The 13,380-nt window shown below is 38.0% G+C and overlaps 1 protein-coding gene across 2 annotated transcripts in view; it reads left to right on the top strand.

Moving 5' to 3' along the window:
• The window catches only part of CDH18 (cadherin 18), a 274,706-nt gene that overhangs the window by 249,064 nt on the left and 12,262 nt on the right, over nucleotides 1-13,380 (top strand). For both annotated transcript variants that reach the window (XM_061449261.1, XM_061449260.1), the window contains exons 11-12: nucleotides 3,465-3,586; nucleotides 9,536-9,653. In XM_061449261.1, the coding sequence (XP_061305245.1) occupies nucleotides 3,465-3,586; nucleotides 9,536-9,653 (240 nt within the window). The remainder of the gene's footprint in view (nucleotides 1-3,464; nucleotides 3,587-9,535; nucleotides 9,654-13,380) is intronic.

Here is a 13,380-nt window from a genome sequence, read left to right as displayed (position 1 = left end):
ACACGGACCTTGATTGTTGTCAGCTCGGCACCACTCACTGGGAGTGAGTGAACAAGTTACCTGACTGGGTTTAAACCACGACAGTTCTTTTTGGCGCCCAACGTGGGGCACGAGGGGTTGAGATAAGAACAGATCTGACTGGATTGGTAGTCACTCGTCACAATGCTGATTTATTGGCTCTCAAGGTTTTTCCTCTTGATCTCACAGTTTCAGTATACCATATCTTACGTCCATCCGGTATTGGCTGTATTAGTGTTTTTCAAGTGTGGGGCTTGGGCTAAGGTTTTTGTCCCATTGTACTTTATGGTAATGACTTGTAATACAATAGAATCATTGATCATGAAACTGATCTGGCTTATGTTCCCAGTGTGGTCACCACCTTTATACTTTGGGAGGTATATGATGGAGGTGCTTAGCAATTACACATCTTTTTTCTCCTTCTCAGGTGCTCAACCTGTGAAGGAGACATCCTTTTACCCTCCTAATCGTCCCCCCAGACCATTTACATTTGAGAGTTTTGAATTTTTTGAATGGCCTTTTAATGCTGTTGAGACTTGTTTGCTCAACAAGCAAACAACGTACCTGACGTACCTTCACCACCAGGTTCTGCACCCTGGCAGCAATATCTTTCCACAGTGCAGCAGCCCAGATGGGTTTACCTCTGCGTTGCCAGTTGCTCTGCTTCCATTGCTTCAACCACCCCCACAGGGCATTTGCCACTATACATGAGTCAGTATAGAGATAAAGTACTGGCCACTTTTCTCGTTCAGCAATGTCCAGGGCCAGCTGGATGGCTTTCACCTCGGCAAACTGACTCAATTCACCCTCTCCTTCAGCAGTTTCTGAAACTTGTCGTCCAGGACTCCATACAGCTGCCTTCCATCTCCGATGCTTTCCCACAATACGGCAAGAGCCATCAGTAAACAAGGCATACTGCTTTTCACTTTCTGACAGTTTATTATATGGTGGGGCCTCTTCAGCACGCACCACCTCCTCCTCTGGTGACATTCCAAAATCTTTGCCCTCTGGCCAGTCCATGATGACTTCTAGAATGCCTGGACGACTGAGATTTCCTATTCGAGTTCGTTGTGTAATTAGTGCAGCCCATTTACTCCATGTAGCATCAGTTGCATGATGTGTAGAGGAGACCCTGCCTTTGAACATCCAGCCCAGCACGGGCAACCGGGGTGCCAGGAGGAGCTGTGCTTCAGTGCCAATCACTTCCGAAGCAGCTCGAACCCCTTCATAGGCTGCCAGTATCTCTTTCTCAGTTGGGGTATAGCTGGCCTCAGATCCTTTGTATCCCCGACTCCAAAAGCCGAGGGGTCGACCTCGAGTCTCCCCTGGAGCTTTCTGCCAGAGGCTCCAGGTAGGACCGTTCTCCCCAGCTGCAGTGTACAGCACATTTTTTACATCTGGTCCGGTCCGGACTGGTCCAAGGGCTACTGCATGAACTATCTCGCGTTTAATTTGCTCAAAGGCTTGTTGCTGCTCAGGGCCCCATTTAAAATCATTTTTCTTCCGGGTCACATGATAGAGAGGGCTTACAATCGAACTGTAATTCGGGACGTGCATTCTCCAGAACCCCATAGCACCCAAGAAAGCTTGCGTTTCTTTCTTATTAGTTGGTGGAGACATTGCTGTTATCTTGTTGATCACATCTGTGGGGATCTGTCTACGTCCATCTTGCCATTTGATTCCCAAAAATTGAATCTCCTCTGCAGGTCCCTTGACCTTGCTCCGTTTTATGGCAAAACCGGCTTTCAGCAGGATTTGGATTATTTTCCTCCCTTTCTCAAAGACTTCTTCCGCTGTATCGCCCCACACAATAATGTCATCAATGTATTGCAGGTGTTCTGGAGCTTGCCCCTGTTCCAGTGCAGTCTGGATCAGTCCATGGCAAATGGTAGGGCTGTGTTTCCACCCCTGGGGCAGTCAGTTCCAAGTGAACTGGACACCCCTCCAAGTAAAAGCAAACTGTGGCCTGCACTCTGCTGCCAAAGGAATGGAGAAAAATGCATTGGCAATATCAATCGTGGCATACCACTTGGCTGCCTTTGACTCTAGTTCATACTGAAGTTCTAGCATGTCCGGTACGGCAGCACTCAATGGTGGTGTGACTTCATTCAGGCCACGATAGTCTACTGTTAGTCTCCATTCTCCATTAGACTTTCGCACTGGCCATATGGGGCTATTGAAGGGTGAGCGGGTCCTGCTGATCACCCCCTGACTCTCCAGTCTACGGATCAGCAGATGGATGGGAATCAGGGAGTCTCGGTTGGTGCGATATTGCCGCCGGTGCACTGTTGTGGTCGCAATTGGCACTTGTTGTTCTTCAACTTTCAGCAACCCCACAGCAGAAGGATCTTCTGAGAGACCAGGCAAGGTGGACAGCTGCTCAATTTCCTCAGTCTCCAAAGCAGCAATACCAAAAGCCCACCGGTACCCTTTTGGGTCTTTGAAGTACCCTCTCTTGAGGTAGTCTATGCCGAGGATGCATGGAGCCTCTGGACCAGTCACAATAGGGTGCTTTTGCCACTCCCTCCCAGTCAGGCTGATTTCAGCCTCCAGCACAGTCAACTCTTGGGATCCTCCTGTTACTCCAGAAATATAGATGGGTTCCACCCCTTGACAGCTTGATGGCATCAGGGTACACTGTGCACCAGTATCTACTAGAGCCTTATACTTCTGTGGGACTGATGTGCCAAGCCATCTGATCCACACAGTCCTCCCGGCTTCCCCTCCTCCCTGGCAGAGCATCAGCCTCACAAAGTCCTTGGTCAGGGTAAACATCACTTAGCAACAACTGAAAACATCGACTTCACCAACACTGTTCTCAGGCTGGAAGTCAAAACACAGCACTGCACCAGCTACCACAAAGGAAAAAAAAAAAAAAAAACATGACTGCTACTGCTGAACCCAGGACACACTGCTAAAGCAAGAATCTTTAACTACTCTGTGTAATAGCATAGAACCTTGTGAGGAAGGTGAACTCAAGCTTGGTAAAGGCTTCTATGTGCCTTTGCATTCATATTATCTTGTTATTTTTGTATTTTAAGGGACTGAGAAAAAGAAGAAGGTTTTAATATTTTTTTATTAGGTTTTACTCAATACTGCAATGGCACTTTCATATTTATTATAAAGTAATTGATCATTTCATAGCATACAGCGTGAAGGTATGTGATTACTCCAACAGCTTTCCGCCACCAGTTCTAGAGTAACTTGCATTTTTATTGTTACAGTATAACAGTGACTTAAGACTCATAACATACTTTTCACTTTTTTTAAAAATATTTCAAAACTGTTAATGAAACACAGCAGTCAACTTTTAGTATCTTGCTACCTGAAAGTCTGCAGGTTTATACAGTTCTCATCTAGTTATTGTTTAGATATATTTTAAATTGAGCATGTCATGGAATGTTTAATATTTCAAAAGGCTTAATACCCCCTTATGTATTTTACAGACAATCCTGAGCTAGTCAGCCATGTTCAAGTTGGTGTTAGGATCCTGGACATCAATGACAACCCTCCAGAGCTTGCCAGAGAGTATGATGCAGTTGTCTGTGAGAATGCAAAGCCTGGTCAGGTAACTCTTACAGTTATCTTTCTCCGAGTGAGAAGGAAGAATTATTTTATTTTTTAATATCACTTATGTAAAAAGTTTGATTTGGGGAACACATCATAACTCTTTCTGATTTCATTTTTGTGTTTTACATTTGATTCAGCTGTTATAACAGTATTAGGTTGAAGGGAGAAGATCTGGGAATTTATTCAATGTATCTCTCTTGTTGCTGAAAAAAATTACCAAAAATATCTTTGGTAAATATCTAAAAGTAAAGCTTCAATCTTGTCAGATAAGTAACGGAATTTGACAAATCATTATCCTGAACAAAATGGATGCAGCAGATTTAATATCTTTTATCTAAGTGCCATATGGTAGCATACAGCTCACTGAAGTGGCAGGTTAACATGGCTGCCATTCTCATTTTTGCATGTTGATTGACTTGAGCTTGCAGGATCATTATGGGAAAGATGTTGAAGGGGCTTTTCACAAATATGAGCATGGGGAGGGGCAGAACTGAGACTGGAAATGTGATAGCTGAATCACATTCCAGTCACTGCTGCTGTGATTGATGCACTTCATTGCAGCTCATGGTTTGACAATTTTTTTAAGTGCCTTTGGTTTTTTGCATAGATTGAGCTTTTACCTAGCACTCTATGCTGATTTTGTCTTTATACAGGTTTTAATTTGCAGTTGTGAACTCATATATTTCCTGAGTGGTTTCTGTGGTTATGAAAACCATAAACCTTTAATAACTATCTTATATTAATCTAGCTTTTCCTACAACAAACAAAAACATTTGATAGCTGCTACTTCATGCAGCAAGGAATTTTAGTTTAATTGCATGTTTCAGGAAGACCTTTCTCCTTTTTCATTGTTTTTCTTTTTTTTTTTCTTTTTCTGTTTTAATCTTCCCATGCTGTCTTCAATCAGTATTTACCGGTTATTGTGTTGGGAGAGCAAAAGAGAGAGAGAGAGTAGCTGATCCCTATTTATTATCTCTGTGCTATTCATAAATCTTTAGCACACTGCCCCTCAGCCATCTCTTGTCCAGACTGAAGAGTCCTACTTGGACAAGCTATGATAAAGTCCTTCTATGCTTTTGATCATTCATCTTGTCATCCATTAAACTTCCTCCAATTCCTCTCTATTCACCTTGAGATGAGGAAACAAGATTCACAATGCAGTGGTCTATAATTCTTATCATAGTTTCTGATTCATAGTATATGATCTCTGCTTTGTTCTCTTCCTTTGCTAGCAATTTCTAACAGTTTTCTTTTTAACCACTAGTAAGCACTGAATGCAAAAAACTGTCTGCCATAACACCATTATCATTGGAAGTAATGGTCGACTTAGAGTTCATCATCATGTATGTGAAGTTAAGACTTTATGTCAATGTATAAAGAATTTCACCTGTCCTTGTATTGCCTGGCTACTGAGTATTGGAGGTCTTTAGTGTCAGCCCTTCCTTTTTTCCTCTTTGAATGACTCAGTATCATAAATAGGCGGGCTGATTATTCATACTCTTTATAAAATGGTCAGTGTAATAATGAGCAAATGGCACAGCATAAACCTGTTTGGAACAGGAAATCCCTGTGACTTCCTCTCTTTGTGGAATAGACACTATTTCCTGTCTTTTGAGCAATTACTTGTGCAAGGGCCTTCCCTCTTATCTTATAGTTTTCTTAACTGCTCTTATTGAGACACCTCACTCAAAACCTTTGAAAATCCAAGTAGGTCTATCAACTGAATATCTCTTCTTAGCATGCTTATTAAAGTAAAAATAATGTTCTGAAAACATTAATTAAAGCCTTAATAGAAGAATTAGAACTTGTAAAAAACTATTTTTTAAAAAAATAAGGTGACGTTTCTTAGCATAAGTTGCAATTGCTTTCAACATATCCTGATATTTTTAAAATTTATATAATTTAACATAATTGTTATAATTAATAATAAACTAAAGCATGCAGCAAAGCTAGCTCAGAAATGCACTGTTAGCTGGGTGGGGGTGGTGTTGGTAGTTAGTAGCTGATGTTTCTTATCAGCAGAGTCTTAACTCTCCAGTAGTAGCTTCGAAAATAGAAATTTACAAGAGATGTTTAAAGGATAAAATAAGCTTTCCAGTAACATCATTTGCTCCTGATTTCAGTCAGCATCCTATTTCTCTCAGAGCTACCATTGCAAGCCTGAGTGACTCCTGATCTCTGCAGCATCACAGTTAACACCCAAGATTATTGCTACCATGAAGGATTCTACAAGCAGAAATACAAACAGTAGACTCTTAAAGTAGCTGGATCAGCATGCTATTGTATTCTTTAACAGGGCTCGATCACATATATGACATGCACTAATTTTTATATGCATTGCATGGCAAGGCTTCAGAAAACATTGTGAAATCATTCCACTGTACAAAAACCAAAACAAAAACAAAATACAAAAGTACACATCTCTTACTCATAATATTGTGCTGTCTAGTTTAATAAAGAAAATGACAGTGTTCAACAAATATTAGGGAAGGACAAATAAACAAGGATTACAGAACAAGACATGTGTTCCATATGCCAAAAAAGCATGCCCAGCTGGATGGTTTTGGATCACTAAAAAGGTAGTATTTACTCCGAGTATTCATCATCTTGTGAGAAAGATTCATAAGATTTAGCACTAAAGAACAAATTCTGTCAGGTACTGCCAGGCATTTCTGTTTGACTAGTGCTTTTGAGGTAGAGCTCCAGCCTGCACTGCCCTGGAAGAGCCCGGTTTCTTTCCTCAGCAGGTCCATTCTGAATGTGTTATGTGCAAGATAAACTAACCAGTAGTTTGTCACTGGAAGACTTTTTGAGTCTGCTTGTTTGTGTTCAAGAGGCTTCTATGTAGAGAAATCACAGTATCATTTAATTGCACAGCCTCTTGTCTCTTGCTTCCTTTCCCTCCACAGCTCATTGTAGTTCCTTCAAAAATAAAAAAAAAAGCCAATAAAACTTAAGGACTTAAGTGCTTAAATGAACCCCCCTAAAGCATAGCAAACAGAAAAAGCCTGTGGGAAGATGAGCATTTCCATGCTGAAGTGACAGCTTTACTGCCTTAGCAATCACCTTGTTGTCAAGATAAACTAAGTATCTCCAACACCTTACAGGTGAAGCCTGGTTGATGTTATATATTAAAGTAAGTAAAGTAGCTGTATTTTGATCTTATATAGTATCTAGACTTGAAGAACTCTTGAATTCTAGAAATATACTGATTTTGTGAGTGATTATGAAATATAGTCAGTGTAGGAAAATGAAATTTTTCAGTCTTCTGCAAAATGAACTTAAAAATAATTTTTTCCATTACTTCAAATGCATTTTTTTTTGAATAATTTTAAGGATAATAAGAGCAAATAGTGATGTAAAAAAAAAGTTAAATGCTTTGTTTTGAAAAGTGGAGTGAAGAGTTTATAGGTTTTTTGAGTGTTTCCAAGTTCATTGTTTCTCCTGGCAGAGTATGAACCTATTAAAATTTCTGTCTAGATCTGCACGTCACATTCACTACAGCTCTCCAAAGATAATTTTTTTCTGGTGCTTTTCAGGGGAATAATAGAGAAAGTTGTTATAGTAGTGAAATGTCATTTCCCTGACGCTATCCATCACTGTACATGTTCGTGCCCACGCACACACACATACATGTACAAAGAACTTCTTCAGAATCAGGGTGTATAAATATTGTGCTGTCAACATGAGCTACCTTACCCTGGATGCTCTTATTTCTAATAGCCAAAAGAAATCAATGTTAGCAGCCAAGGAACATCTCTGCTATAAATTTGTCATGTGTATATTTTCTCTTTTATTGATTCAGTTCTGGAAAGTATCTGAGTAAAATTTAGTACCTGCTCTCTATCCTCCTCAATTAGTTCTCCTCCATTCTTGAAACTCCCTCTTTTCTTGCAACTCTTGGCTTTAAAAATAGCATAACCCTCCAGTTTCATCGCTTCAGTGCTGTCAACTGAGCTTTACAGCAGCTGAGGTTCTATGTCTACATTTCTGTTTCAGTCAGCTTGGTAAGGTGAATGTTAATGTCTACTAATAGGCCATTAATTATTTGGGTCATTAATTAGAAAAGGTTAACAGTACGTTTGAGTCTTAAGGGGACACACACTTTTGTTCCTCACCTCCGGATTAATCTGAAAGAGTGTGTACAGTGACAGTATATTTTGTGAGTTTTAAAATTAGTTCTAAAACCAAATTTTTTTTTTTTAAAGTCTTGTGGCAAAGAGGCCTTGATCACAGGTATTTTTGTTGCAAAAATGGCATGTTCTTGAAGCGAGATTCTGTAAAATGTCACTGAACATTTTATGGAAGAGAGGACGACAGGACAAAAGTCTATCTACTAGGCTGTCAACTAAAAGCTGAAAGTGCTTGGCAGAATGGCTTATGTTTCAATGATAAACAGTACTGAGGATTTGTAAACACCATTTAATAAATTCATATCTTTTTTTTTATGATCTTGCCTGAACTTTTCACAACTATGCATGGTCTTTAACAGTATTTTTAGTATTTGAGTAGTAATAAAAATTGATTCTCTTGAAAATATTTCTCCATCAACTTCACTTTTTTCTTGCTTTGCCTCATACTTTTTCAGCATTATTAGCTGAATAGATCTAGCTAAGTTAATCTTACTTTTCCGGTTTTACATGGTAGGTATTTCAATAACAGATATGCTACCTTAGCAAAATTCAGTAGAGAACAATTAGCTTTTGCCAGGCATTTTCACCAATATTACCATGACTTTGGCAAACTGCATGATTATAGATGTCTCCGACTGATCTTATTCTACTACAGTTTACCAAAAATTATTACAACAAACTTCTAAAATATTCTTAGCAATTATCATCAATATTATTAGTTGTGTCATGTGTGTATAATCAATATAATGTACTATATTGTATATAGTCAAAGAAATAAGCATTGTACTCTATGTATTTATTTAAATATGTGTTTGTTTTGCTTCTCTTATGTGAACAAAGGTAGAGAACTGTATGTTGTCTTTTAGTTTTAAAATAGGCCAGATCCGTGAGCCTGTACTGTTTATGCTTCAGGTTCAGCCCAGGCAGACTACAGCTGAACAGTGAACAGAAAAATTCTCATGAAAAGAGCTCTTTCCCTCCCCCTCTCATGTTCCCTTAGGATATCTATCAGCTCTGTGCAGCTGTCTGTGTGGGCTTCACTGCCTATATCACAAGAACAACTTTTATTAAATTCTACTTTAGCACTTCAGCTTCCAGACCCAGCATGAAAATGAAAGCAGAAGTAGAAATATTGCTTGGTCACACATTCCAAAAGCTTAGCTCGTATTTAGTTGAAAGTAAATCTTAGAAACCACCGGGGCTTTCAAAGGGAAAGGTGTTACCTTTCAAAAATACCTCTCCCATCAAATTCTGTTGCTCTGGGGAAAACCAGACTAAAATCAGGACTGGCTGCTGTTCCTCGTGTTCTGATCTCAGTCAACTTAAAAATGGTTCTTAAGAGGAATTTTAGTCCGCCAGTATTATATACTTGCCATTTTGGTTAAACAGTTACTTTTCGTGACCAATAGAAGTACATCTAATTAGTGGAATGGCTAGCAGATGATGGTCCTCATAGAGCATCCTGGTTCAGCCTGAATTTTGGCTCCATAAAAACAGATGTTTAGGTGAAACTCTAATTCTGAAAGTCACCAGTGTGTAATGAGGAAGGTGAAAATCTCTGTACCAGGTCCTGAATGTATCATAATGTCAGAAAGTATAGATGCTTTAGATGCTTTTACCTAGCCCTGAGGTGTGGTTGCTAAAATATTTCATGCTGGTGAAATCAAATTAATGGCCCAGTCACTTCATCAGTTGAATTTAGCAGCAGTGAAGTAGAAAATTAAAATAAGGTAAGTTTGACCATCCTGATGAAGCCAGGTACTATTTGGGTCAAGTTCAAATTTCAACACCTTCACTGTTAATTTTTATTTCAGGTAATTCAGACTATCACTGCAACTGACAAAGATAACTCTGCAAACGGGGCAAGATTCCATTTTTCCCTTGATGAAGGGCTTTCTTTGAATCCCAACTTTACTCTAAGGGACAATGAAGGTAAATCAAATACATAAATCTCAAAGAAATGGGTCTCTGTTTTGTCTGGGATGTCTTATTGAACAGAACAGTTTCTATGAGTTTCTTGACAGAAGAGGAAAACTGTAATCTGTCATCACTGAACTGGCTGATATCAAGGACATGGTGTATACAACATATTGCAAACTATGAATAATTGGAAACTATGAATAATTGCATTATTTTAATATATATTGCATTTTATTTTAGCATTTATACTTCACACTTTCAGGAACGTTTTTAAAAAGTGGATTAGCGAGAAAGATGTTGGCAATTTGGTTTATTTCATGGTGAATAGCACTGAGTGGGTACTGTCAAGGTTATTGCTGGTTATTGCTTAAAGGAGAAAATAAGAATTTACAGGGCATAGAAAGCTGAATTAATGCTTACTTTTACAGCTGTGATACCATGAACAGGTCCTTCAGTGCTTCCTGGATGACTTCATGCCCTTCCTAACAAAGTGTGCCTAAAAAGTACAATCAGAAGTTCACAGCAAATAGGCCCAGAGGGAAAATGGCCTTCAGGGTCACTTTGCACAAGTGATTATGAGCATGTCTTGAATCAAAGAATCATTTAGCCTTAAAAAAAAAAACAAAACAAAAACAAACACACACACACACAAATGCCAAACAAACAAAAAAACAACCCAAACAAATCAGCCTTATTATTTATTGAGACTTACTTCGTGGTTTCCATTTTAAAACCTGATGAAAATGAAAGTAAACTTTAAATGCTTGTCTGTAGTCTTCCTCTTGAGCTTTAGTGTATGTGTGTATTGTGAAGGTTGGTTTGTATGCTGTGTGGAAGGATGGGGTGGTTGGCTTTATTTTACAGCTATATTTTTGCAGTATTGCCATGGAATACCTTCTGAGATCTTAGAGATCACTACTCATCTGTAATGACTGAGAAGCATTAACTCCATCACTGCTACATACATTAATGTTTAAACTATTATTCATGATATTTTTTATCTGTTTCTTAAAACCTTTCAGGGAAGAATACCGCATAATCCTCCTAAAGAATCTGTTCCAATGTTTAACTATACACACAGCAGGAAAAAAATAATCAAGTCATGCTATTTATTTGATCTAGATTCATTGTCCTGAAATTCTGATTCCAAAAGAGATCAATCCAATATCTATCAATATTTAAACGCTAATAATACTTGATGGACTAACTCATATATTAAAAATATTCCTTAAATGATGACTCCAGCCCTTTCCCATATTAATATATCACTTCCACTCAGATAGTCATAGCAAATGCCAGAGGGACTGTTTCTGAAAGAAGTGTACTGTTGTGTATATTCGTATCTGAGTCCAAGATTCAGATAAACTCCTTGAATATTGGACTGTGTTCTCATGTGAAAGACCATGGCTGTGTTCATTTCCATACAAGATGCTTCTGTCTAGATGTGGTTTTGAATAACTATTGAAATTGTGATTCATAATAAAGTAGATAATTTATGGTCTTGAACATATTTTACTTGGGATTTGTGTTATATGTTGTTTACTAACAGTGGAAAATGCTGTGTTATACTTTAAGGACTGCATATCAACACAAGTTGTTTACCAAAATAGGTGTATGAGAGGGTTAGAAATTTTCAGAAATCTCTAATGCATCAGTGTCACGCCTTGGGTATAAATACGCAGTAGTAAGTACTTGCTGTTTTCTTGTTACCTCCCAAAGAGCAGTGAGCAATGATTTTGCCACCAACAGCAGAAGGCAAGGTTTGGATTATCCTAAATTGGATTTGGCAGGGGAAAGCAGGGGAAAGAACTGGAAAAGTTTAAGCTAAAGGCCTTTTGTGCATTATGTTTTTATTTTATCTAAGGAGACACGAAAAGTAAGTATGCACTCCCTGTGCATCTCACAAAAAACTTCTACACATACAGAAACTCAAGAAATGCAGTTTCCAGTTTGCCCACATAGTTAACGCAATGACAGTTTAAATCAAATTGTAGTAAGAAATGTATCTTAAAAACAAAAACATTTTCATTGTTTTGCTTTTCACATGACGATTTGATTGTATTGTTTAATACATATGCCCTTTACTGGGACCTTTGTGATACAATCTATATGTAAAGTATCAGTGAAGCACTTAGAAAGCACAGTAAGTATCCAGATATCTGGCATTTGCAAGTTTAATATTCATCATCTATTCGAATTCATAAACGTAATTTTTGTTGCTTTTTATTTTAGGAAATAGATGAGAGAAGGTGCACAGAATAGGCTTTTCTTATGTCTGTGATAAGTTTGCAGTTTTGAAAACCCATGGTTTTGAGCATCAGCTGTTAAAAAGAATCAGATGCTCTTAACACAAGATAGCTGCTATTTTTTCCTCTGGATGCAATAATTAAAAAAAAAAACAAAAACAAAACAACTGCCTTAAGAGAGTTTTCAATAATGTTTTGCAGAACAATAAAAACAAAATCTCATATCACACTGAAAGTGGTATTCAGTGGTAGCTGTATCTGTCACTGCAAATCTATATTTGTCTTACAGTCATCTTTGGAGCCAGTCATCCTTTCCTTTTCTTTCTTCAGGACAAAGGTTTCATTTCAGAAAAATCTAAGTACGCATTTTCTTCCCTTGTTTTCTTAACCTAGAACAAGAGAATTCTGCTTCTTGAGCCCAAATACACTATTGCATGAATGTTCCCCTATTCCATTTTCATCAGTAGAGCTACAAGACCTATAAGCTGCCACAGTAAACTGGGTCTTTAAATATTAATGCTTATATCTATGCACTTTGATGAAAATGTAGAGGACTTGCACAAGCATAAGATTTCATATCTTGTCTGTACCTACCTATATGGACTGCAGCATTATACAGTCACAGCATGTATATGATTCAGGTCAATAATATTCTGTGGCTTCCACAGAGGAAATAGATATTAAAGTGTCAGTGCAGATAGTTGATCATATGACCAGTTAAACTTTTATGTCTGAATGAGATGAAAGTACAAACCTGAGCTAGTGTCTTTACTCATTAACAATCCAGAATATTAAAGCTCCAGCCTTTGAATATGCAACCTCATAGCAAAGAGCTTAAAACCCTCAGGAAAGCGGATATCAAGAGAGAGCCACAGGGCTATACAAAATATGCAGTCCAGCAGAATCACCTTCTGGATTCTCTTGGTGTTTACAATTTTCATTTTAAAGAACTAAAAAAAAATGGAAGAGACAGAATATTATACTTTTTTCCCTACTGGCTGGATTCTTATGCTATAGTAGATTCTTTGTTGCTATTTGGGTTTTTTTTTTACACTGAAAAAGTGTAAAAAAGTAAAGTAAAAAAGTGTATTCAGGGAGAATAAAGGCTTCAGAGTATAAACAAGAGAGCAGCCAACAAAATGGTGCAGTATCTGTACACATGTAAGCAAGCCAGAACACGAACTGCAATAGAATTTTTCTATACAAAGAAAACAAATTAAGTTGTAATCATTTCCTGCATTTTTAGAGAGAAACCCAGGGAAGATGCCTTTTTATTTGCTTGGGAATTGTATTATGAAGGTTTTAAAATGAAAACAGGGCTGTTTACAATTTATTCTGTCCAGAAAAATGTTGCAATTTCTATTAAAACCTGAGCAGCCAAATATTGGAGGTGCTTTGATGTTGCAGTTCAGATACTACATAACTCAGTTCATTGTTGTCTGTGTTATTCTCACTTTGTTTTTTTTTTGGATTTAATGGCAGATAATTTTTTA

The sequence above is a fragment of the Pezoporus flaviventris genome, unplaced genomic scaffold, assembly GCF_033815535.1.
Source record: "Pezoporus flaviventris isolate CSIRO_AGI_PZ_B2104156 unplaced genomic scaffold, CSIRO_AGI_Pfla_v1 ptg000007l, whole genome shotgun sequence".
Taxonomy (NCBI): Eukaryota; Metazoa; Chordata; class Aves; order Psittaciformes; family Psittacidae; genus Pezoporus; species Pezoporus flaviventris.
The sequence above is the reverse complement of the archived record's forward strand: the minus strand, read 5'-3'. Positions and strand labels throughout refer to the sequence as shown.